The sequence below is a fragment of the Hyperolius riggenbachi genome, chromosome 2 (genome assembly GCF_040937935.1).
Source record: "Hyperolius riggenbachi isolate aHypRig1 chromosome 2, aHypRig1.pri, whole genome shotgun sequence".
NCBI classification, from domain to species: Eukaryota; Metazoa; Chordata; class Amphibia; order Anura; family Hyperoliidae; genus Hyperolius; species Hyperolius riggenbachi.
This window is the reverse complement of record NC_090647.1, coordinates 456,073,430-456,096,585: the sequence shown is the minus strand read 5'-3', so window position 1 is coordinate 456,096,585 and position 23,156 is coordinate 456,073,430. Positions and strand designations below refer to the sequence as shown.

Here is a 23,156-nt window from a genome sequence, read left to right as displayed (position 1 = left end):
GACAGATCAAGCCGCCGGGTTGCTTCGTGTCTCGCTCTCCTCCCCCCTTGCCCTCTCTCGTATAGAGCCCTGGGGAGGGGACTCGTGTCCCCCCCAGAGTCGCTCGTCGCAATAAAACAAGCAGGATTCCCTGCCGCGATGAACGACTCTGGGGGGACACGCATGCCCCCCCCCCCCCCCCCCAGGGCTCTATACGAGAGAGGGCAAGGGGGGAGGAGAGCGAGACACGAAGCAACCCGGCGGCTTGATCTGTCACATTGCCGCCGGCTTATTTATCATTTAATTAACTCTCTTCTTTAATATACATATTGTTACCACCTACGGCGTTTACATACAGTTTAGCCGGGCGCATCCGGCGTTTACATTCACAGTTTTGTGATTGAAATTAGCAACAACAGCGCCACCTGCCGGATGCGCCCGGCTAACGGATAAGTACCATTTTATTTTATCTTTGCCACCTGACAGGAAGCAATTCTTTATAAAATAACATTTATGATAACTGCACTAGAGGTGTCTGAACAGAATAGGTTCTTTGGGAAGTTGCCTCAATCAACCCATAAGAATTCTTCTCTTATTTTCCTATAAAAAGAAAATATACAGGAATATATACAATCAGACTGATTGCAGATTGCCTGCTATGGCAGGTTCTAAACCCAGTCTTTCATTTTCTTGCATCCGCTCCTATATGGACCACTGGAGTTTGGTATGCCAGGGAATGCTTATTGAGTCACTGCTGCATATGGATGACATCAGAATCAGAATCAATTTATTTTCGCCAAGTAAGTTTGCACCTACAAGGAATTTGTCTTGGCAGTTGCTTAACAAACACAAACAAAAACAATACAAGGACAGACAGTGTGAATATTACAAGTTAAGGACGTTATAAGTAAGTGGCAGTAATGACATCTCCAATCATTAGAAATGGTGGCAGCCATATATGTGCTGATGCCTGTAAAATGCTAAACTATAATCTGCAACTGTGATACGTTTATCAGCCCATCTAAATGAGCCATCATTGTGTCAGGACTTTGTGGCCTTCTTCTGCAAGTTACGATGCCAATAAAGATGCATACTGTGCATGGCGATGCCAGCAATGGCCCCGAGAAATGAGATTCCGCCAGGGATCTGAAGACAAACTGCAAATGTAAATAAGTGCAAGGTTCAGTTGGGAAGTGGTAGGATGGAGGTGCCAAGTTGCAGCAAGTCCCCTTCTAATTTCACCCCATACTGAGGGCTGTGTGCAGCGTGTGTATGTGTTTACAGCTCTGTACTCACGCTTCCACCTCAGGGAACAGCTTGAGTTTATTAGGGAAGATTTCCGACAGCAGAAGCCGCACGTAACGACAGCCGAGAGCCTGCAGACGTGACTCCAGGTGCTGGAAGGAGAGAGGGGCAGTGCATTAAACAATAAGCAGAGAGCTTTTGGAGGCAGCCGTCCAAACCGCATCCCTCAGTGAGTAAGCCTGCTAATTAGTAAAGTCAGAAGCTACAAATTAACAAGCTAATATAGACGCAAATTGTTTCATTAGGAAGACAATTTTAACAGAACACGTTATATATGTGATTGTAATACGCCTGTGTGTGTGTGTGTCAGCATCTTCCGCAAACACTCCACGCTTCCAAACTTCAGATGCTGGCCGGATATGGAAGATCTCTGAACTCTGTGTGCATATTTTCCATTCTCTCAGCAAACATTATCTGTTAGTAATAGTAAAGCTATAGCTGAATATTCACCTCGTGACGAAGGAAGATGGATTACAGCGGCGTGCTATGACGATGAACGCTCCCCGATTCATCTTCCTGCCGGCGGGTATGTGGGACGGCACATGATGGGCGCGAACAAGACTTCAAGCGGTCGAGTTACTTTCCGTGGGAGTCGGCAGGTATTTTAAAGAACCTTTACGCCGTGAAGGTCATCATCGATGTAAGGCGCTAAACGACGTTTGAGTGATCGCACGCCCTTTTCCCACATCACGAGATGGCAGAAACGACTGCTTGTTGCTCAAAAAAATCGCTGCTCTTTGGGAAAATCATGTGAAAAATCGCAAGGTGGGTGCAGGCCTTAAAGTGAACTAGAGACGAAGCACCCTCATGTATTTTACCATATACATCAGTGGGAACATTAGAGAAAACACCTACCCTGTTCTCTGTTTCATTCTTCACTGTTCAGCTTGCTTCTTATCAGCCCTGATAAAATCCCCGACTGAGCATTCAGTCTGGCTTTGCTCAGGAATCTTTATAGCTGAGTCTGTCTTCTCTGATGTCTTTTCAAATCCAAGCCTGCCCCCTTCTGGCTCTAATATAATGTCTCAGCTATAATGATTCCTGAGCAAAGCCAGACTGAATGCTAAGTTGGGGATTTTATCAGAGCTGATCAGAAGCAGGCTGAGCAGTGAAGAATGAAACAGAGAGCAGGGTAGGTGTTTTCTCTAATGTTCCCACTGATATACAGTAGCTTGCAAAAGTATTCGGCCCCCTTGAAGTTTTCCACATTTTGTCACATTACTGCCACAAACATGAATCAATTTTAGTGGAATTCCACATGAAAGACCAACACAAAGTGGTGTACACGTGAGAAGTGAAAAGAAAATCATACATGATTTCAAACATTTTATACAAATAAATAACTGCAAAGTGGGGTGTGCGTAATTATTCAGCCCCCTGAGTCAATACTTTGTAGAACCACCTTTTGCTGTAATTACGGCTGCCAGTCTTTTAGGGTATGTCTCTACCAGCTTTGCACATCTAGAGACTGAAATCCTTGGCCATTATTCTTTGCAAAACAGCTCCAGCTCAGTCAGATTAGATGGACAGCGTTTGTGAACAGCAGTTTTCAGATCTTGCCACAGATTCTCGATTGGATTTAGATCTGGACTTTGACTGGGCCATTCTAACACATGGATATGTTTTGTTTTAAACCATTCCATTGTTGCCCTGGCTTTATGTTTAGGGTCGTTGTCCTGCTGGAAGGTGGACCTCCGCCCCAGTCTCAAGTCTTTTGCAGACTCCAAGAGGTTTTCTTCCAAGATTGCCCTGTATTTGACTCCATACATCTTCCCATCAACTCTGACCAGCTTCGCTGTCCCTGCTGAAGAGAAGCACCCCTAGAGCATGATGCTGGCACCACCATATTTGACAGTGGGGATGGTGTGTTCTGAGTGATGTGCAGTGTTAGTTTACCGCCACACATAGCGTTTTGCATTTTGGCCAAAAAGTTCCATTTTGGTCTCACCTGACCAGAGCACCTTCTTCCACATGTTTGCTGCTTCCCCCTCATGGCTTGTGGCAAACTGCAAACGGGATTTCCTAAGCTTTTCTGTTCACAATTGCTTTCTTCTTGCCACTCTTCCATAAAGGCCAACTTTGTGCAGTGCACGACTAATAGTTGTCCTATGGACAGATTCCGCCACCTGAGCTGTAGATCTCTGCAGCTCATCCAGAGTCACCATGGGCCTCTTGACTGCATTTCTGATGAGTGCTCTTCTTGTTCGGCCTGTGAGTTTAGGTGGACGGCCTTGTCTTGGTAGGTTTACAGTTGTGCCATACTCCTTCCATTTCTGAATGATCGCTTGAACAGTGCTCCATGGGATGTTCAAGGCTTTGGAAATCTTTTTGTAGCCTAAGCCTGCTTTAAATTTCTCAATAACTTTATCCCTGACCTGTCTGGTGTGTTCTTTGGACTTCTTGGTGTTGTTGCTCCCAATATTCTCTTAGACAACCTCTGAGGCCATCACAGAGCAGCTGTATTTGTACTGACATTAGATTACGCACAGGTGCACTCTATTTAGTCATTAGCACTCATCAGGCAATGTCTATGGGCAACTGACTGCACTCATACCAAAGGGGGCTGAATAATTACGCACATCTCACTTTGCAGTTATTGAATTGTAAAAAATGTTTGGAATCATGTAGGATTTTCGTTCCACTTCTCACGTGTACACCACTTTGTATTGGTCTTTCACGTGGAATTCCAATAAAATTGATTCATGTTTGTGGCAGTAATGTGACAAAATGTGGAAAACTTCAAGGGGGCCGAATACTTTTGCAAGCCACTGTATATGGTAAATACATGAGGGTGCGTCATCTCTGGTTCACTTTAAGTACCCATGGAAGGGGGTATTCGGGACGAGAATGATCATTTAAATTTTCGTACAATCATTTTAGTAGAAATGTTAACAATTGTCCACGATGTGATCCATCATGACAGTTCTTCAAAATGAACAATTGTTGCGGGCTGCTGACGGTTGTTAAACATCGTTTAATGAATTTTAATTAAATGATGTTATGTGATATTGTGAAAATGAACGTTCGTCACAAAAAAATAAGACTAAAAATGTTCCCGTGGGTGTGGACCTTAAAGGAATCATCTGGGGTTTTTAAAAAAAACAGATCTACTTACCTGGGGCTTCCTCCAGCGCCTGGCAGCTTATGTGTCCCTCGCCACAGCTCCTCTCCAAGCCGGTGGCCCGGGGTCCCCTCCGTTGCAGCAGCCGACTTGGTAAGGTCGGCTGCCTTCGCACATGCGTAGAAGGCTCCCAGATACGGTAGTGCGGCCGCAAGTGGCACAGCTGAGCGCTCATGCAGACGACTTCGCCAGGTCGGTTGCTTCAGCTAATGGGACCCCGGGCCACTGGCTGGAAGCGGAAATGCGGCGAAGGACACAAACTGCCAGGTGCTGGAGGAAGCCCCAGGTAAGTAGATCTGCTTTAAAAAATAAATAAATAAATAAACGGTTGTTTTCTTTAAGGCTTTTCCTTAACCAATGTAGCTATTTGCATAGTTGTGTTTTCTTTCGTGTGGATGTGAAAGGAGCCATGTTGAGCTTCTTAAATTCTCAACAGCTTGCAGATCTAAAAAATTGTCACTTACAGTAAGCAGTAAAAATCTGACAGATTTTGGACAAATCCATCTCCTCATGGGAAATTCTCAGGGCTTTCTTTATTTTCAAAAGCACTTTCTGAATGGCAGTTGCTCAATCCAACTACCAAAATAGTGTGCAAATGAGTAGAGGAAGTTTAATAACATCTTTATATAGATCCTTTCCAAGACAACAATAACAATAAAAACGCAACAATGAGAAAAGTAATTTAACAATCTAAAATACCATGGGTTTTTATGTTCTCATGCCAGTATCTTCGGAAAGGTCCCACGCCCATATCTTACAATACTCTCAAAAACTACAAGGTCGTTTTGAAACTTCCCACTGTTCTTCTTAACATCCCCAGCAAATTTGGCAATTCTAGCATGTATGGGGGCTTTGCTATTTAACTATAAATATCAGTGCCATTTACTTCAATGCAATTTACTGAATTTGTACAGTTGAATCAGGTGTTTTTCATGCTTGAGGAGATAAAAAAGGGAATCCGAGAGCCCAATATAGTGTAGTATTTTGGTAAATGGAGATAAAGTGCAAAAGTGCAACGGTTATACTCACAAACAAGGATTGCCTCATAAGCAACCACTGGATAGGCAGGTGGGGAGAATTATAACCTGACCCCACTCAGGTATAAGAAGTCGCTCTCTGTAGACAGGAAGAAACGGGGATACACCCCTCCACCAAAGGTGGACAAGACTATATGCAGGCAAGTGTAACAGAGGCCCCAATCAGAATAAAACAGTTAAAAACCATCTAAAAGGGGGAAGTTGGTGGACTCGCCTCCCTTGAAAAGAAAAACTGGACTATGAAACGTTACAATGTCGGGTAGTAATTTGGCCAAGCGCCTATGTGACAGAGGCGCTTGGCCAAATTACTACCCGACATTGTAACGTTTCATAGTCCGGTTTTTCATTTCGAGGGAGGCGAGTCCACCAACTTCCCCCTTTTAGACGGTTTTTAACTGTTTTATTCTGATTGGTGCCTCTGTTACACTTGCCTGCATACAGGTGTTTTTTCAGGTCGACCCAAGCAGAATATGGACAGCCATATTCGGGTTGAACATTGCAATGACCCAAGTCCGAACAATAACGCTAACCATGAACTTGTCCAAAACGTCACGCTATCCTGAGGCATCGAGGGTTCCTCTCTAAGGGGCCAAGCTCAACACCTGAAAAACAACTCCATAGGATTATCCCCCTCCACCAAACTTTATACTTGGCATAATGCTGTCACGCAAGTACAGTTCTCCTGGCATCTGCCAAACTTGAACCCATCCATCAGATTGCTTGACACAGAATCGTGATTTGTTACTCCAGAAAACACTTAGACACTGCTACAGAGCCCATTGGCAGCGTGCTTTACACCACTATATCTGAAGTTTTGCATTGCACTTGGTGATGTAAGGCTAGACTGCAGCTGCTCCACCATAGATACCCATTCCATGAAGCCCTCTAGCACTGTTCTTGAGCCAATCTGAAGGCCATATGAAATTTGGAGGTCTGTAGCTATTGATTCTGCAGAAAATCGGTGACTTCTTTGCAGTGTGCTGGCTGTGTTGCTGCTGTTTTCCAAACTGCTTCCACTTTGTTATAATACCGCTAACAGTTGACAGTGGAATATTCAGTAGAGAGAAGGTTTCAAGAATGGACTTACTGCACATGTACAGGGTGGGCCATTTATATGGATACACCTTAATAAAATGGGAATGGTTGGTGATATTAACTTCCTGTTTGTGGCACATTAGTACACAATATGGGTGTCAGGTCCGAGCATTCCTAGATGAGCAGTTTCCTGGAAAGTGGATTGGTCATCGTGGGACAGTTGAATGGCCCCCAAGGTCTCCTGATCTGACCCCTTTACACTTTTATCTTTGGGGTCATCTGAAGGCAATTGTCTATGCTGTGAAGATACGCGATGTGCACCTGAAACTACGAATACTGGAAGCCTGTGCTAGCATTTCTCCTGCGGTGTTGCTATCAGTGTGTGAAGAGTGGGAGAAGAGGGTTGCATTGACAATCCAACACAATGGGCAGCACATTGAACACATTCTATAAGTGGTCAGAAACTTGTAAATAACTCATGAAAGAATAAAGTTATGTTAAAACCAAGCAAACCATTGTTTTTCTTGTGAAATTCACAATAGGTTTGATGTGTCACATGACCTTCTTCCTATTGAAAAATCAAAAGTTGGATTCAAAATGGCCGCCATGGTCACCACCCATCTTGCAAAGTTTCCCCCCTCACATATACTAATGTGCCACAAACAGGAAGTTAATATCACCAACCATTCCCATTTTATTAAGGTGTATAAATATTAATGGCCCACCACCCTGTAGTTATCCTACCACAAGTTTTAAACTGCAAATCACTGAGCTCCTGTGAGTGACCCATTCTCTCACAGATGTTCTTGGAAGTAGCTGCTTAGGTGCTTGATTTTATATATCAGAATCGGTTTTATTCACCAAGCATGACTGGGTTGTGTCCAGAATTGGGTTTAGCAACAGCAGAGCATAGTGGAAGAAATACAATGCAGATTGTCAGAAACACCAGCATGTTCCAGATGGTAATAACAGTAATATGATCAGAACAATCTGTAGCAAGATGCACACATTGGGTAGTGCAACAACAAGAATTAACAAGAATGCGTCAACAATCAGCAATGGCTTAAAGGGAACCTTAACTCTACAAAAAAAAATAAAAATTAGTTTCAGTTACCTGGGGCATCTACCAGCCCCCCTGCAGCCATCCTGCGCCCTTGTAGTCACTCACTGCTGATCCGGTCCCCTGCCACCAGCTAGTTTTGTTTTTGCCGACTCGGAGTCGGCGGGCCGCCACGCGTACTTTCGCACGCATTCCCGCTGGTGCAGGAAGCTATTGCGGACATTAACACGTATATTTTTACGCATTGTAGGATCAACGCGAACATTTTTAATGCGTAAAAATGTACGTGTTAATGTCAGCAATAGCTTCCTGCACCAGCGGGGGAAAAAAAAGTTACACCTTGTGGTCCTGGCTGAGATGGCCCGGGACCTCCGACTTGGTTGGAGAGGTCTGAAGAAGCTATGGTGTAGGTGGGAGTGTTTGCCGGCAATTTTCATTGCTGTAGAGTGCAGTCCATTGTTGTAGATGAAGTCTAGAGGGAGAAGGGGTTCCCGATTATTCTCTCCCCTGAACTTGTGACCCTCTGAATTTTGTATCTGTCGCTGGAGGAGGAGCCGGCAAACCAGACCAGGTTGGAGGAACAGAGGACCCACTCATTGCTGGCAGATTAGAAGGACCTCAGAAGTTCCTTGGCCATACTATGTACCTGTGGCCATTGAAAGTGATTGGAATATCTGAATTCAATAAATTGGAGGGTTGGAGGGGTGTCCCAATATGTTTGGCAACATACTGAATTTTTTGGAATAAGTGAATTTTTACATTTAACAACTATGTTAAGTCCAAACCGTTTTGTTTTCAAGCTACATATAATCTTCATTAAACTTGCATGCAAGCCAGCTTTCTTTGCACCTTATTGGCAATGAAGGGAGTCTGTTCCTGCCACAATAGCATGGCATTCCACTTACGGTGGCCACACACGATACAATTTTTTAAATTTCTTTTCAATACAAGGTTTACAATCAATGTTTCTGATTGATTGTAACATTTAAAAAAACTGACAGATGTCACACACATGTGTGTTCAATTTTTACCCAATTATGAAGAAAAAAAAGATTGAAAACTGAGAAAATTGCTTGGGAGTATATATAAGGAAATTAACACACCATTCAATTTTCAAAAAATTGGATCAGAAAAATCCAGCATTCCAGATTGACTTTTATCAAATAAAAACAGGAAATCCGATCAGATTTCTTGCTCAAATAAAAAAAAAAAACAATAGTTTGGAAAATCCAACCGTTTTTTTTTATCGAATTGCCATAAAATCGGATCATTTTATTGTATCGTGTGTGGTCACCTTTACAGTCTGAAGCAGCAGATATTCAGGTCTCCTATCCCACAGGGCACTGCTGTTGCTGTAGGCACCAATACACAGCTGTGGTGAAAAAAGAAGTCAGAATCACTCAAACTCCTCGCCTCTCTGTTTACGAAGATCTTCAGTAAAGCCATGCAGAATACTGTCAACGTTATATAAATGAGCAAAATAAAGGGAACATTCTTATATCAAGTATTGCTCCATGCACTACATTGCCATGCTGTACAGAGGCATAAAGGCTAATAACTGCCGGAGTAAATAGTTTCTTCTCATTAGATTCACAGATATGGTCCTTGTCTGCTTCAGTAATGTCTCTCTTCATTGCCTGGGTACGCTTTATCTGTATTCAGCAACTTGCGAAGCCATAGCAGGTCTGTGACCTCAAACACCATTAACCTACTCACATTTGTGTTGCCTCGCTTTGGTGGAACATAATTTAATTTTGTGCAGGAAAAGAAAATGTATTTTAACATATTTTTATTTAGTTTCCCCTTCAGGCCATTGGCAGACAAACCTTCACCTTGCTTCCCCTTTATGTTAGTGTCGCCTCAGCACACTCCAGCCTCCGCCGCCGTCCTGCTATTGCCAGGAGATCGCTGCCTGAGCCTAAACGACGCCGGAATTGCCACTGGCAGGTAAGCAGTTAACAGATTTCCACTATCATTATTTACTACACATCAGCTTACTTGACATGAGAGGCAAGAAGGCATTTTATTAGAAAATGTGCTTCTGATGTCACCTGAGAAGCGGGATCGGTGTGAGGATGACAAATTATTTCTTCCGCAATGACTCCCTGTCACACATGCCTCCTGTGCGAGCGGCTGTCGGAGCCCCTGCTTCCATTCCCGGGCTGGAGGATAATTAAGCTCCCTGTTTTCCACACGGAATGGGAGTGGATGGATAAATAACCAACAATAACCATTCCAAGTTCATTTAATGAAAAGTGCAAATAATAATTGCGGCTCTGTAATTGCAGCCAATAGATTAATGAGGCCTGTCCTCGTTACACAGCGTAGACAGAGGAATACTCATTAGCAGCAGCCCGACAGGGTGCTGCTGGGAGCAAAAAACAAAAGACCCTGGTAAAATACATAGACCTAATCATGGTTCCCTCTACACAACCACAGAAATCTCTCAGAAATCCAAGACAAACTCACACACGCGGGAATCCACCCTTACAACCTTCACAGAAATGGGCTACACTTCGATTAGCACCCCCCACAGACACAGGAAGTCTTCCTGAGGCAATGTGTGTTGTTGTACAGCGTTCGCTACTCACAGCTTCCTGTCACAAGCACTCCCATGCACAGCATGCTCCCAACCCCATCTCCTCTCTACAGCATGGAGATCTTATAAAACAGCCACCAGCTCGGACATAAGCCTACGTGCCACGTGAGGATTCATTAAAACAGGTATATGTGTCCAGTTTAATGATCTGCTTTGGGGCCAAGGAACGGGACAGAGACAGTGACCCCATTGCTCTGTATTTGCAAAAGAAGATGTAAATGCGAAGAGAAAAAAAGTCTTAGCTGAGATTAACAAGGACTAAAAATGTCTGTCTCGAGGGGAGAGGAGGAGAACTCATGGAAGAGGATTATGTTCCTGCAGAGAAAATGAGCAGAGGGAGACAGATAAGTGCGTAATTATCCTGCAGGAATGTGTTAACCGCTGAGGCAGGGCTTTGGCAGTGAAGCGGTTACAGGCAATATTTTAAGAAATCACTTCTTTCCCAACTTCAGTCATCATCACATACTTCAGTGTCAAATCCTCCAGCGATTTTCAATTAATGAGAAGCTGCATTTAAAAAAAAAAAAAAAAAAAAAAGCACAGAGTGTCTTAAAGAGGAAGACACAGGTGCGCACCTAATCAACAGCTTGATAAAGAACCAGAAACAGTTTGTTTTTTTTCTTACTTTTCAGTTCGCTGCTTGATTACGGCAAACAAATCAGCACTATTCTTACCTCCAGTATTTTAGGTGAGCCCTGGCGTCCCAAGGTACCAAGAATGAGGCCCCACGTTTTAGCACCAGCTGCAGATTTGACGGCATTGTTTCGATTTTCCAGCATGGCATTGTGGTCATAATACTCCCTGGAGAAGACTTTAAAATACGGATCATACCTAAAGGTATAGGCAAAGAGTGTCAAGGTTTGTGCGGAGCATGTGTCACTCACTTATACATACAGAACAAAGGCTAATTTACTAAAAAGTGCAGGAGTCAGACGTTTTATTGCAGCTGCCCGCACACATCTCAGAACTCTGATATTGCTATTATTGACACTATGGTAACATTCTGTCATTTCCCGTAAAGGATAAGGCTGTTTGCTCACCTAATAAAAGGAACGTCTTTCTAAAAATCAATAACTAGCAAGATTCACTTGAATGACTCCTCAAAATTAGGTGTTTATATAGATGGCTGTAAGGCCAGGTCCTATGTGAAGATGCACATCTACTATCTATTCTCACAGGGCCCTGCTTGGAACAACCACCTGGATTTAAAGGTATCTTTTCTGCCGGAAGTTGAACCACGTGCTTGTCAGTCAGTACAGCCTCCCAGCCACAAGCGCCATTTGGTTGCAGTTACCATATATTTCAGACCATATCAGACCATAAGACGCACCTAGGTTTAGAGGACAAAAACAAGGAGAAAAAAAACACTAAACCTGGTGAGCTTATGGTGCAGTAGCGTCTTGTGGTTCTTCATCCCCCCCCCCCCTCCCCGTGCTCCTAAGGTCAGTGTCAATGATAAGAGGCAGGGAATAGACTGTTAGCTCCTAAGGGCTCTTTCACATTAGGGAAGATTTTCTGCGTTTCAACGCAAGGGGTAAAGTTTGCGTTACCCAAGGTGAAATGAAAGTCCGTAGACTTTCATCTTAGCTTTCAAATATAACGCAGCCTTTTTGTGCGTTGCGTTACACTGCACCCAGGCGCAGTTTTTTGGCCGACGCTAGCTTTATGCGTTACAATGTTAGTCAATGTAAAACGCACACTATGCGCATTTTTAATCCGTTAACGCAGGCAATCAGTCCCAGAATGCAACAGAGGAACAATGTAGAAAGTTGAAAACTAAAAGAAAAAAAAATTACCTGCGTTTTCCTATGTGCTGTAACGCATTGAAAACGGATTAAAAACGCACACTCACTGCAGTGCAACGCATATCAAAACGTATACAACAAAACGTATGCTTTGAGCGTTCTCCAACGCAAGCTCTGATGTGAAAGAGCCCTAAGGTCAGTGATCTGAGGCAGGGTAAAAACTGATAGCTCCTAAGATCAGTGATGTAAGGCAGGGACTGTTAGCTACTAAGGTCAGTGATGTTAGGCAGGGAAGAGACAGTTAGCTCCTAAGACCAGCGATGTGAGGAAGGGAAGAGACTGTTTGCTCCTAAAGTCAGTGATGTAAGGCAGGGACTGTTAGCTCCTAAGATCAGTGATGTGAGGCAGGGTCTGTAAGCTACAGACTGACTGACTGATGTGATCTGACCTGCGCTTCCGGGGTCACCAGTTTTTGCTCCTGATCACCAGTATCATATGAAGTACAGTAGCAATATCCCAGCCGAGTGGCCCCAGCACAGTTTGGCTCTTTCCTGGCTCCCATGCAACCTCGGTTTTCTCTCTGCAGTGCTCACCCAGCGTAGCTCTGCTCCCTTCTGCACTCAACTCTTTCCTGCATGGCCCAGCATGATGCACTAGATCCTAGGTTCTCAACGTGTGGTACGCATGCCCCGGGGGTACTTCTGATGGTTGCAGAGGGTACTCGGGCTTGATATACTTAACCAAGAATAACAAACTTATTTAAACCACACCAAATTAGTGTTTTAGCTAATTAAAAGCAATAGTAAATGCTTGGAATTTGTTTAGAACCAATTACCACGTAATACAATTCAATATATATTTGTCAAGGGGTACTTGTGATAATGGGCCTGATTCACAAAGCGGTGCAAAGTGTTTGCACGCCTGTGAAAAGCCCTTTATCGCGTGATAAAATGAAACTCGCGCGAAACTCCTGCGCGCAAGGTTTTGCGCGCGCGGTCGCGCGGTGCACGGTGCAGTGCGCGCGATGCGCCCATTAAACCCTATGGGCGCTGCGCGCGGAGTTGCGCGATTGCGTGCGCAAAACTTTGCGCACGGGACTTTGCGTGCGATAAACAGCACAAAGCGGTGCTAACTCAGCAGTGCAAAGGTTATCACGCCTAAAGTCTTTTAGGCGTGATAACTGAGTTATCACCGCTTTGTGAATCAGGCCCAATGTTTATTATGTTAGGAGGTACTTGGTGAGTACAGGGATTTAAAAGGGGTACATACCATAAAAATGATGAGAAACACCGCACTAGATCACATGCAGCCTCCCAGCAGCACAGCCTTCAGTTGCCTGTAACTTTGGCCGCAACTCGACAGGGTGGTTTGCAGATCTCTGCATGCATCTCAGATCTATTAACTCTGTTGGCTGCACTCACTCTAGCAGCTTTGCCGGTCACAGTAGCTCCTCAAATCTTCAGTGTGCTTCTATTATCTCTCTTGTTCTTTGTTTTTTCCTGCTCTCCAGCTCTGCTTGCCCTGCCACCCAGCTCTGCAAAATAGCTCTGTCACACTCTAGATAACTTGCAGCGAGAGGGGTACTGCTTCAGAAATTAAGCATAGCGTGGGGATATTGCAGGGAGTGAAGAGAGTGCAGCACAGGGATGGAACTTTTCAATGAGAGAGAGAGGGGATTGTGGCACCACATTCACACCATAAGACGCACCCATTTTCCCCCACAAAGGTGTGTCTTATGGTGCGAAAAATACGGTATATGCAGCCAAATGGCAGCATTTGGTAACACCGCATATGTCACGTTTGAGATTACCTGTTGTGTAGGGGGGGGGGGGGGGGGGGGGGGCACCTGTCCACTGGCCATGCAAAGCACTAGCAAGCACCCAGCTGGTGAATGGGATTAGCTGACAGCTGCTTGTGTAAAAGATGCCTAATGCACATGGGCGTGGGTGGGAATTGCACCCAAAAAATGGGGGTGTAAGTGCCAAAAAATGGGTGTGGTCATGGACCAGGATGTAGGTGTGGTCACGGGTGGAACCAAAATTACACAAACTTAGTAATGGTGGGGTATTAGACTAGGACTAGACTAGGTAGGGATTAGATTGTGAGCGCCTCCGATACAGATGTCCCCCAGTTTAGGTAATGACAGGGACACCCCCAATGTGTAGTGACAGGGACCCCCCCTAGCTTAAGTGATGACAGTTGCCCCCAGTTTTAGGTAGTGACAGGGACCCCTTATGTTTAGTGACTGGGCCACCCCCCAGTTTAGGTGGTGACAGATTAACCCCGGGTTAGGTAGTGACAGGTGCCCCCCAGTTTAGGTGGTGACAGATGACCCACATTTTAGGTAGTGACTGGTGCTCCCCCCATGTTTAGTGAAGGGGACCCCACTTACCACCCCCCCCCCCCCCCAGCCATCCCCACTGCATCCCAGCAGCCAGCGTCAGACCTCGGAATCAGGTGGCGACCAGTGAGAGCGGGTGCACGGTACCCCCGTGGACACCGCGCTGCATATGCGGAAGTGATGTCAATATATAAATACTGGGGGACACTAAGGCTTCAAGTCACTACGGTGATAATAATAAATAATAATTCCAGTATTATATATCGCTTTTTTCCTAGTGGACTCAAGGCGCTTGTGAGGCAGCCACTAGAGCGCACTCAGGAAGCAGTAGTAGTAGTAGCAGTCTCGCCCAAGGATTACACTATCTAGCCACCCCATTTACCTCACTAGTCTGTAATTTTAGTTTTCCATGAAGTAACAGCCTTAGTAAAGTAAAGCTAGATCAAATGGTACAAATGTGGTACCGTATATACTCGTGTATAAGCCGACTCCCCCAACTTTTACCCCAGAAATCAGGAAACAGTGAGTGACTTGTGTATAAGCCGAGGGTAGGAAATTTGGTGGTTTAAAACTCAAGTCAATGTACACCTGTAGGTAATTTGTCTGCCATAATAGCACCATCATTTGAACAACCTGCTCTGCTCAAAAGCCTCTGGGGACATTGGAGGGAGTGAAGAGAGCGCAGCACAGGGATGGAACTTCTTTAATGAGAGAGGGAGCGGAGTGTGGCACCACATTCACACCATAAGTCGCACCCATTTTCCCCCACAAAAGTGTGTCTTATGGTGCGAAAAATACGGTATATGCAGCCAAACGGCAGCATTTGGTAACACCGCATATGTCACGTTTGACATGCGTCAGCATTACGTGTCGTGTCGGGGGGGGGGGACTTGTCCACTGGCCATGCAAAGGTCTAGCAAGCACCCAGCTGTTGAATGGGATTAGCTGACAGCTGCTTGTGTAAAAGAAGCCTAATGCACATGGGCAGTCCACATAAAATGTTCAGGGGGGGGAGCAAAAAGTGTGGGTGGGAATTGCACCAAAAAATGGTGGTTAAAGTGCCAAAAAATGGGCGTGGTTATGGACCAGGATGTGGGTGTGGTCTTGGGTGGAGCCAAGTTTACATACTAGAGCGCACTCAGTAAGCAGTAGAAGTGTTAGGGAGTCTCGCCCAAGGATTACATTATCCAGCCACCCCATTTACCTCACTAGTCTGTAATTTTAGTTTTCCATGAAGTAACAGCCTTAGTAAAGTGACATTTCTGTTTAATTGATTTTCAATGCTAGATCAAATGGTACAATTGTGGTACCGTATATACTCGTGTATAAGCTGACTCCCCCAACTTTTACCCCAGAAATCAGGAAACAGTAAGTGACTTGTGTATAAGCCGAGGGCAGGAAATGTGTTGGTTTGAAACTCAAGTCAATGTACACCTGTAGGTAACTTTTCCTGCATAATAGCACCATCATTTGAACAACCTGCTCTGCTCAAAGGCCTCTGAATTCTGCTTGTGATGTTTGCATTGTGGTTCCTATCATTGCTTAACTAGTTAGCCTTAATTTTATCACCTGAGTTAGGAAAAAGCTCGCCATACTAACATAAATTTTGATCACCCAAATGGGCCCCGCCAGCTACCCATCGCCCCCCCATCCCACCTCAAAAAAAAAAAAAAGCTGGAGCAGATAGTTATTGCATGTTTCCTCTTGGAAAACAAAGTTGATCAGGCAGATTTGAAAATCTCACCTAGCTATTTTTTTGCATTAGTTAACCACTAATGTTGGTCAGTGTCTACATATACTTCAGACATTAATGCCCAGCCAAGTGAAGCATTTGTGTTTCTGTCTACTTTAGATAGAAGGCTGGCCTGACATACTCATCACTCGCCGAATTGCACATCAGCCATGGTCTATAGTCATCGGTTGGGGGAAACTGTACACATTCTGATTTGAATCAGCACCTAATAAGATCGATGTTAGAAATGACTTCGACTTGCACACATAGAATAATGTTTTTCACGTCTTAAAATTGGAGAGCTTCTTTTGTATGAATGTTGCTCCTTAAAGCCACAACTATATCACTATGTGATATTAAGAGTAATAATACAAAACAAATGGCGTGCTACATATATTAATCTTATATTAAACAACCCTACTGTGCTCTACACTCCCAGTGTACTCATTTCAGAAAACTGTTCTTCTTATGCCTGGAAGCTCAGAATAAAATTTGATCATCAACTTATAATAAACATTTATTCAGGTTCACTGCACCATATTCAGAAATGCATCATATGCAGCGAGGCCGGCATCTAATGCTTTAAAGCCCGGGAATGATCATGAAACAAGTCCGGCGCAGTGTGAATACTTTGCAATGCAGATCCAAATGTGGCAGAATATAAAAACAAAATCTTCTTTATTCTGGAAATCCGGGCTTAGCAAGAAAACAACCATGTATCAAATAAACACTTCCATCTGAGGGGAAACGCACCTGGCGTTACCTTGAATTCTACTATCAGTGTAACAACAAAGTATGGAAATTATTTTTCAGGGCTCTGTTGGTCTGAAGATGACTGGAGAACATAAGTGGTATAGCAAACCTAAACTACAGTTCTATAAAACGTTGCCGCTGTTCAGTGGGAAATATTTGCAGACACCGATAATGCGGGTGCCGCTAATAGAGTAACGGGAGGTGTTCCCCTATCGTTAGGGCAGGTAAATTTGCTGTGCGTTACCTGCACATGGTTAAATGACTGACCTTCCGGGCATCAAACCCAATGCAGTCGATTCATTGAAGTGTGCTGCTCTATCAGTGTGAGTTAAAAAGCAAAGTGAGCACGCTACACACATTCGTGCTGTACAGTGTGCATTCCTAAGTAACGAGTACTCTTGTCTAAGTTACGCACACTCCTTTAACTGCCGCAATCTCCCCCCAATTATTATGTCCTCCTCCTCCTGTTCCCTTTTGTGTCCTCCTCCTGTTCCCCTTTGTGGCCTACTCCTGTCCGCCTTTGTGGCTCCCCCTCCATGTCCCTGTATATAGCAATTAGCAGCAGTAGCCACGGGAATCATTCACCTGACCCGAGGGTGCCCGGAGCGGCGCTGCTGTCCTCCTCCGGTGTCCTCCTGCACTTTTCCGCTCCCCCTGTTAACATGTACTTAAGTCGCGGTAGCCGCGGACATCATTCACTTAATCTTTGGAGCCCGCATGATCAGCCGCGTCTCACTCACTCCTTCCCTCTAGTGCTGGTCACGTCTCTGATGACACGACCAGGAAGTAGCAGCACTAGAAGGAAGGAGTGAGTGAGACAAGCGGGAAATCGAGGAAAATACCAGAGACTATAAAGGGAGTCCCCGACATTGCGGCGGATTGGCAGCTCCTATTGGTGGGCGATCATAATCGATCATAATTTGGGGACACCCTGTATTTGGACTATAAGACACAGGGGGCCAGATTTATTAAAGCATTACTGACAATTTTTTTCTTCTAAAACTGTTCTAACCAGCAGAGGAACTGTTCTGCATGATAATAAGAAACTTCTCAAATCCTACGAAATAGTGGCAGTTTAGTGGGGATTTCTAGAGCTGCACTACAGTTAAGAAAAGTGCAAATCCATCCCTAAACTGCTGCAGATTAAGAAGTGCTTCATAGCGGTTCTCCAGATCGTGCAGCATTGCAGGCTAGATGTGATTTGTGAAGGACTCCCCCACCCACTCAAAGCCTGCTGACAGCAGATGTGTTGGTTACCTCAGCAACAGTAATTCCCCTCACACACTGCACTGCCTGAGAGACTTTCCTAACTCCTCCTATTTTTAAGAAGCAATCTGCACTCTTTAGCGATTTCTTAGGCTGTCTGAGACAATTCTGCATGGATTTCTAAATACCTACTAATATTTTGTCTCAGACACTCTTGATAAATGTCCACTAGGGACTTTTTCCCCCCACTTTTGGGGGAGAAAAAGTGCATCTTATATATTTTTCACAAATGTTATATTTTCTGGGAGCAACTTAGAAAATCATGCTTCATTTTGTCCAGTGTTAAAAATTGCTTTTTATTTTACCCAAATGGTGCTAAAATGTATAATCATTTACAGCAACCAATCATAAGTCAAATGAGATGCCAATAATTTTGAATTGTTACAGATTTTAGGCAAACATATACAGCATCAAACTCATGTAAAGGAACTTGTTTCCAGTAAGAATTTACTTGCATATCTGTTGCCGTTTATACAACAAGCGATGCGTCGCATTGCACATATAGGCCTTAATTCACTAAGGTTTATTAAACACTTTTTCGATGTTTGATAATTTACCTCATGAGTAAAATCTAATTTTGAATTCACTAAGGTGTTATAGATTTATTGAAAGTTTTATTGATAAAACATTTGATAAATATATAACACCTTAGTGAATTCAAAATTAGATTTTACCCATGAGGTAAATTATCAAATGTTCGATAAAGTGTTTGATAAAGCTTAGTGAATTTAGGCCATAAAGTGTTTTTCCCCCTTTGTTGCAGCAGAGGTTAGTGTAGCTGGGCAGTGTAGTCAAGATAGAGACAGCTGGGGGGGGGAGGTCCATAAGACGCCTCTGCACTATAGACGCACCAGGCTTAGTATATTTGTTTTCTGATTTTTGTCCTCTAAACCTAAGAGTGTCTGATAGTCCGAAAAATATAGTATGCAAAATTTGAGCTCAACTCTATTATCTGGTGTTTTACTACTTGAATTAAATTTCTAATGAACAGTACTTTACTTGTGCCCACTTACCGGTTTACATAATGCGATATGAATGTATTATTATTATTATTATTTATTGTATTTATAAAGCTCCAACATATTACGCAGCGCTGGACAATAAATATATACAATAATACAAGGATGACAGACATAACAAGGTTATACAACATAGAACAAAGTTATACATGCAAATTGTACAAAATACATGATCATGCAATATGGGCTGGTTAGGTAGGCCCAGTAATACTAGTACAGGCTGTCATAGGACAGGAGCACATGATCCTGTAGATTACACTAGCGAATGGAGGACTCTGCCAGAGGCTTACAATCTAAAGGGTGGGGTGGAAACACTAGGTGGGGCTGTTAAATATTCAGTAGAGAGTTACTGTGTGGTAAGAGGTGGGTAGGCCATCATAAAGAGGTGGGTTTTGAGGGCTTGCTTGAATGTGTTGAAAGAGGGAGCAAGTCTGATGGGTGGTGGAAGGGCGTTCCAGAGGGTGGGGGCAGCTCTTCAGAAATCCTGCAGGCGGGCATGGGAGTGTGAAATGCGTGGGGTGGTGAGGCGAAGGTCGTTGGAGGATTGGAGGGGGCGACCTGGTGTATACCTGTGAACAAGCTCCGAAATGTATGTAGGGCAGGTTTTGTGCACAGATTTATACGCCAGGCATAGAATCTTGAAAGTTATCCTGAAACGGATAGGGAGCCAGTGCAGGGATTCACAAAGGGGAGATGTGGATGGGGAGCGATGCGAAGAATGGATGAGTCTGTAGTAGACTATTTGCTATGGGCACTGCTCTGTTCTTTCTCTTTTTCTACAGTTCATATCTCTTTATCAAATATCTAATATAGATAGTATAGACTTGCTAAGATCTCCCCATAAGCTCCCTTTCATCTGCATTTGCACTATAGCTAGCAGACATCGAGATATCACGCTAGACTGCATTAAGCCTGTATACCAGTAGTCCTTTATTCATCCTATAAGAAAACGTTATACTCAGCTGAGTAGCATTACATACCTGAATGCTTTTGTGTCTGGGTTTGCAATCATAACAGACTCCAGGTGAAATCGGCCATCACCTAAATACCTAGAGGCAAATAGAGACAGAGTACATTTCACTAATCTCCAGAATAGTTATCCATTTTAAGAGAAAAAAAAAATCAAAACTAAGTTCGGTGTATTTGAGATCCCTGTGCATGAAATCTACTGTGAATATGTCTGAAATCTCCGTGTACAGCAACTATAGAGTGTACAGGCAGTCTCCTACCTACAAACAACTTGAGTTACAACGTTTCAGCAATACAAACAAAGTTGTCTTCATGTAAAAATGATACAATACTCTTTTTTATTACAATATTGTATTAACTGTTATAATTTAAAAGCACGTTGAAAACAATCAAAAAACATTGCATTACCTGTCATTTTACCGTAGTAACTTTGCTACTGTTTTCCTCTAACTTTAACATCTACAGTATTTTCTCAAATTCTACAAGGTCTTTTTGATAAATGTTTCTCTTGTTCTCACTGCTCTCCTTAAAGGACCACGATCGCGAAAAAAGTAGGCAGTTAAAAAATGTGACAGATGACAGGTTTTGGGCCAGTCCATCTTTTTAAGGGGGGTTCTCAGGGCTTTCTTTGTTTTCAACAGCATTTCCTGAACAGCAGCTTAACTGCCAAAATAGTAAGATACCAGCCGGCCTCCCTAATCACTTGCACACTATTATGTCAGTTAGATTTTGCAACTGTTGTTCAGGAAATGCTGCAAATTTGCAAATAACCTGCAAATTTGGTGTTTCTAGCATGTTCTGAGGCTTTGCTATTAACGGCTAAATTTGGTGGCCATTTAAATATTTTCCACACTCCGAACGAGAACTTTAAAATCGCTTTTCTCAAAAACTATAAGGTCTTTTTGGAAAAAAAAATGTTTCCTCTTGTACCCACTGTCCTACTCCACATACCCTGCAAATGTTATGTTTCTAGCATGTCGGCAGCCAGTGATTATAATAAAAAGAATGTGAATAAGAATGTTTTACAAAAAAATTTGAGTTAAATGCAAACAGCCCATGCTCACCAGGAACGGTATTCCAGTGAACTTTTTGGGCCATCTCTAATAGTAAATAGCAATTACTGGTATATCTGGTATCTGTGCATGCAATCTGAATATGTTTGGCCTCTCTATGCTTGGATCTATAGTGAATACGTCTAGAATTTTTATTATGTCTAGGCAGGGGCGGACTGACAACTCATGGGGCCCCCGGGCAATTGTAGATTATGGGGCCCCGTACCAGTGTGCCCACCTTTCATGTTATATTTTTTACAGACTAACATAATAATTTACTGACAACAGATATTTTACACTGATAAAAACCCCTGCGCCACTCGCGCCAAAATATACATTAGCAGTGGTGTAAAAGGTCTGCCAGGGAAGTTTGAACTCTGCCATAGCGTTTCCCCCCAAAATACATGTAATCTGACAGCATTTCACCAAAAATCCATGCAATTTGGCAGAGGTTCCTCCAAAATACAGATAATATGGCAGAGGTTCCTCCAAAATACAGATAATATGGCAGTCGTTCCCCCAAAATAGACGTAATCTGGCAGCAGCGGTTCCCCCAAATACACATAATTTGGCAGCGGTTTCCCAAAATATGCGTAATCCGGCAGCGGATCACCCAAAATGCATGTAATCTGGCAGCAGTGGTTCCCCCAAAATGTACATAATCTGGAAGCAGCGGTTCCCCCAACATACACAATCTGGCAGCGGTTCCCCAGTATATGTAGCCAGGTCTATAGGTGTCCCCAGTAGATGTAGCCAGCTGTATAAGTGTCCCCAGTATATGTAGCCAGGTCTATAGGTGTCCCCAGTATATGTAGCCAGGTCTATAGGTGTCCCCAGTATATGCAGCCAGGTGTATAGGTGTCCCCAGTATATAAACCCAGGTGTGTAGGTGTCCCTGGTATATTTAGCCAGGTGTATAGCTGTCCCTAGTATATGTAGCCAGGTCTATAGGTGTCCCCAGTAGATGTAGCCAGCTGTATAAGTGTCCCCAGTATATGTAGTCTTGAGTAGACCAGACTAGCGGCACACAGATCAAAGCTCCTTCCGAGCGGCTGTAACGGCGGTAAGGCCCCGCCCCCTGTCAGCTGCTGCACTGAGACTTAAACATTCTGGAGGGGAGAGCCAGGAAGGGTGGCCCCAAGGTGAGGGAGGGGGGGCATTCCCCCTTTCCCGCCACTGTGCCCATCGCTCCCTTTCACTGGCTGCCTCCTTTCTTGCTCAGGGTGTTCTGGCAGGTCCCCACGGGCCCTTGGTCAATGCCCGAGTGCCCAAATGGTCAGCCCGCCCCTGTGTCTAGGATCTCTATATAAAGATTCTTTTTGGAGCTTTCTAGGACACAAATATAAGAAATGCCAAAGGGAGCTGTCACAGCATATGGAGCCGCCATCCAAATAGGCTTTGTGGAAATGTTATAACAAATGTAGAACTACATCACATGATTGCAAAAGAACTGATGCTAAGATGACTGGTGCCTGATCAGCAGCACCCAATGGACCAGCTATGTTAGAGCAAGGGCAGATTTGCAGGTATGAAGTGGATATCTCAGCTGACCCACCTGAAAACATTTATATGTGATTTGGATAAGCAAGCTAGGTCCAAATGCTTCTATTACTAAATACTCTAGAGAACACATACAGTGATTGGATATAATGATTAAATCAATAAGCTGGAAATTCTGGTAGTGCTCACGTAGATTAGTCTATTGCCAGTTCTACCAATACCAACTGGACCGTGCAGGTGTCCTCTCATGCCTATCGGCACCTTCACACTGAGAAGGCTTTCCTATTATTGCAGACCAGAATCCAAGTCATCCGGAAGAAAGGGTCATATGTGGAAAGAATTTTCTGCAGCAAAAATCACCTCCGTCTAGATGGATATTAGTATTCATTGTCTCAGTGCAGCTAGACGAATGAAACATATTTCTGATTGCAGAAAACTGCCTGCTGTAAGACACAATAGATTGTTGTGAAAGATGTCTGACCGAATAGAAGGTTTCAGACATAAATAAGGCACCCATTTCACACCTATAGACTCCCTCCAGACCCTGCCGGGCACACACCAACCGAAGGTAGACCTAGAAAACCTCGCCTCTGCATACAACTTCTCCTGTCTGCGGGTAAAATTGTGCTATATGGCCAAACAC

General features: G+C 43.8%; 1 protein-coding gene across 1 annotated transcript in view; it reads right to left on the bottom strand.

Moving 5' to 3' along the window:
- DPH1 (diphthamide biosynthesis 1) overlaps positions 1-23,156 on the bottom strand; it is a 426,157-nt gene that overhangs the window by 40,559 nt on the left and 362,442 nt on the right. The window contains exons 7-9 of the mRNA XM_068270081.1: positions 19,973-20,041; positions 10,811-10,967; positions 1,276-1,376 (exon numbers count right to left, since the gene is read on the bottom strand). Of these exons, the coding sequence (XP_068126182.1) occupies positions 1,276-1,376; positions 10,811-10,967; positions 19,973-20,041 (327 nt within the window). The remainder of the gene's footprint in view (positions 1-1,275; positions 1,377-10,810; positions 10,968-19,972; positions 20,042-23,156) is intronic.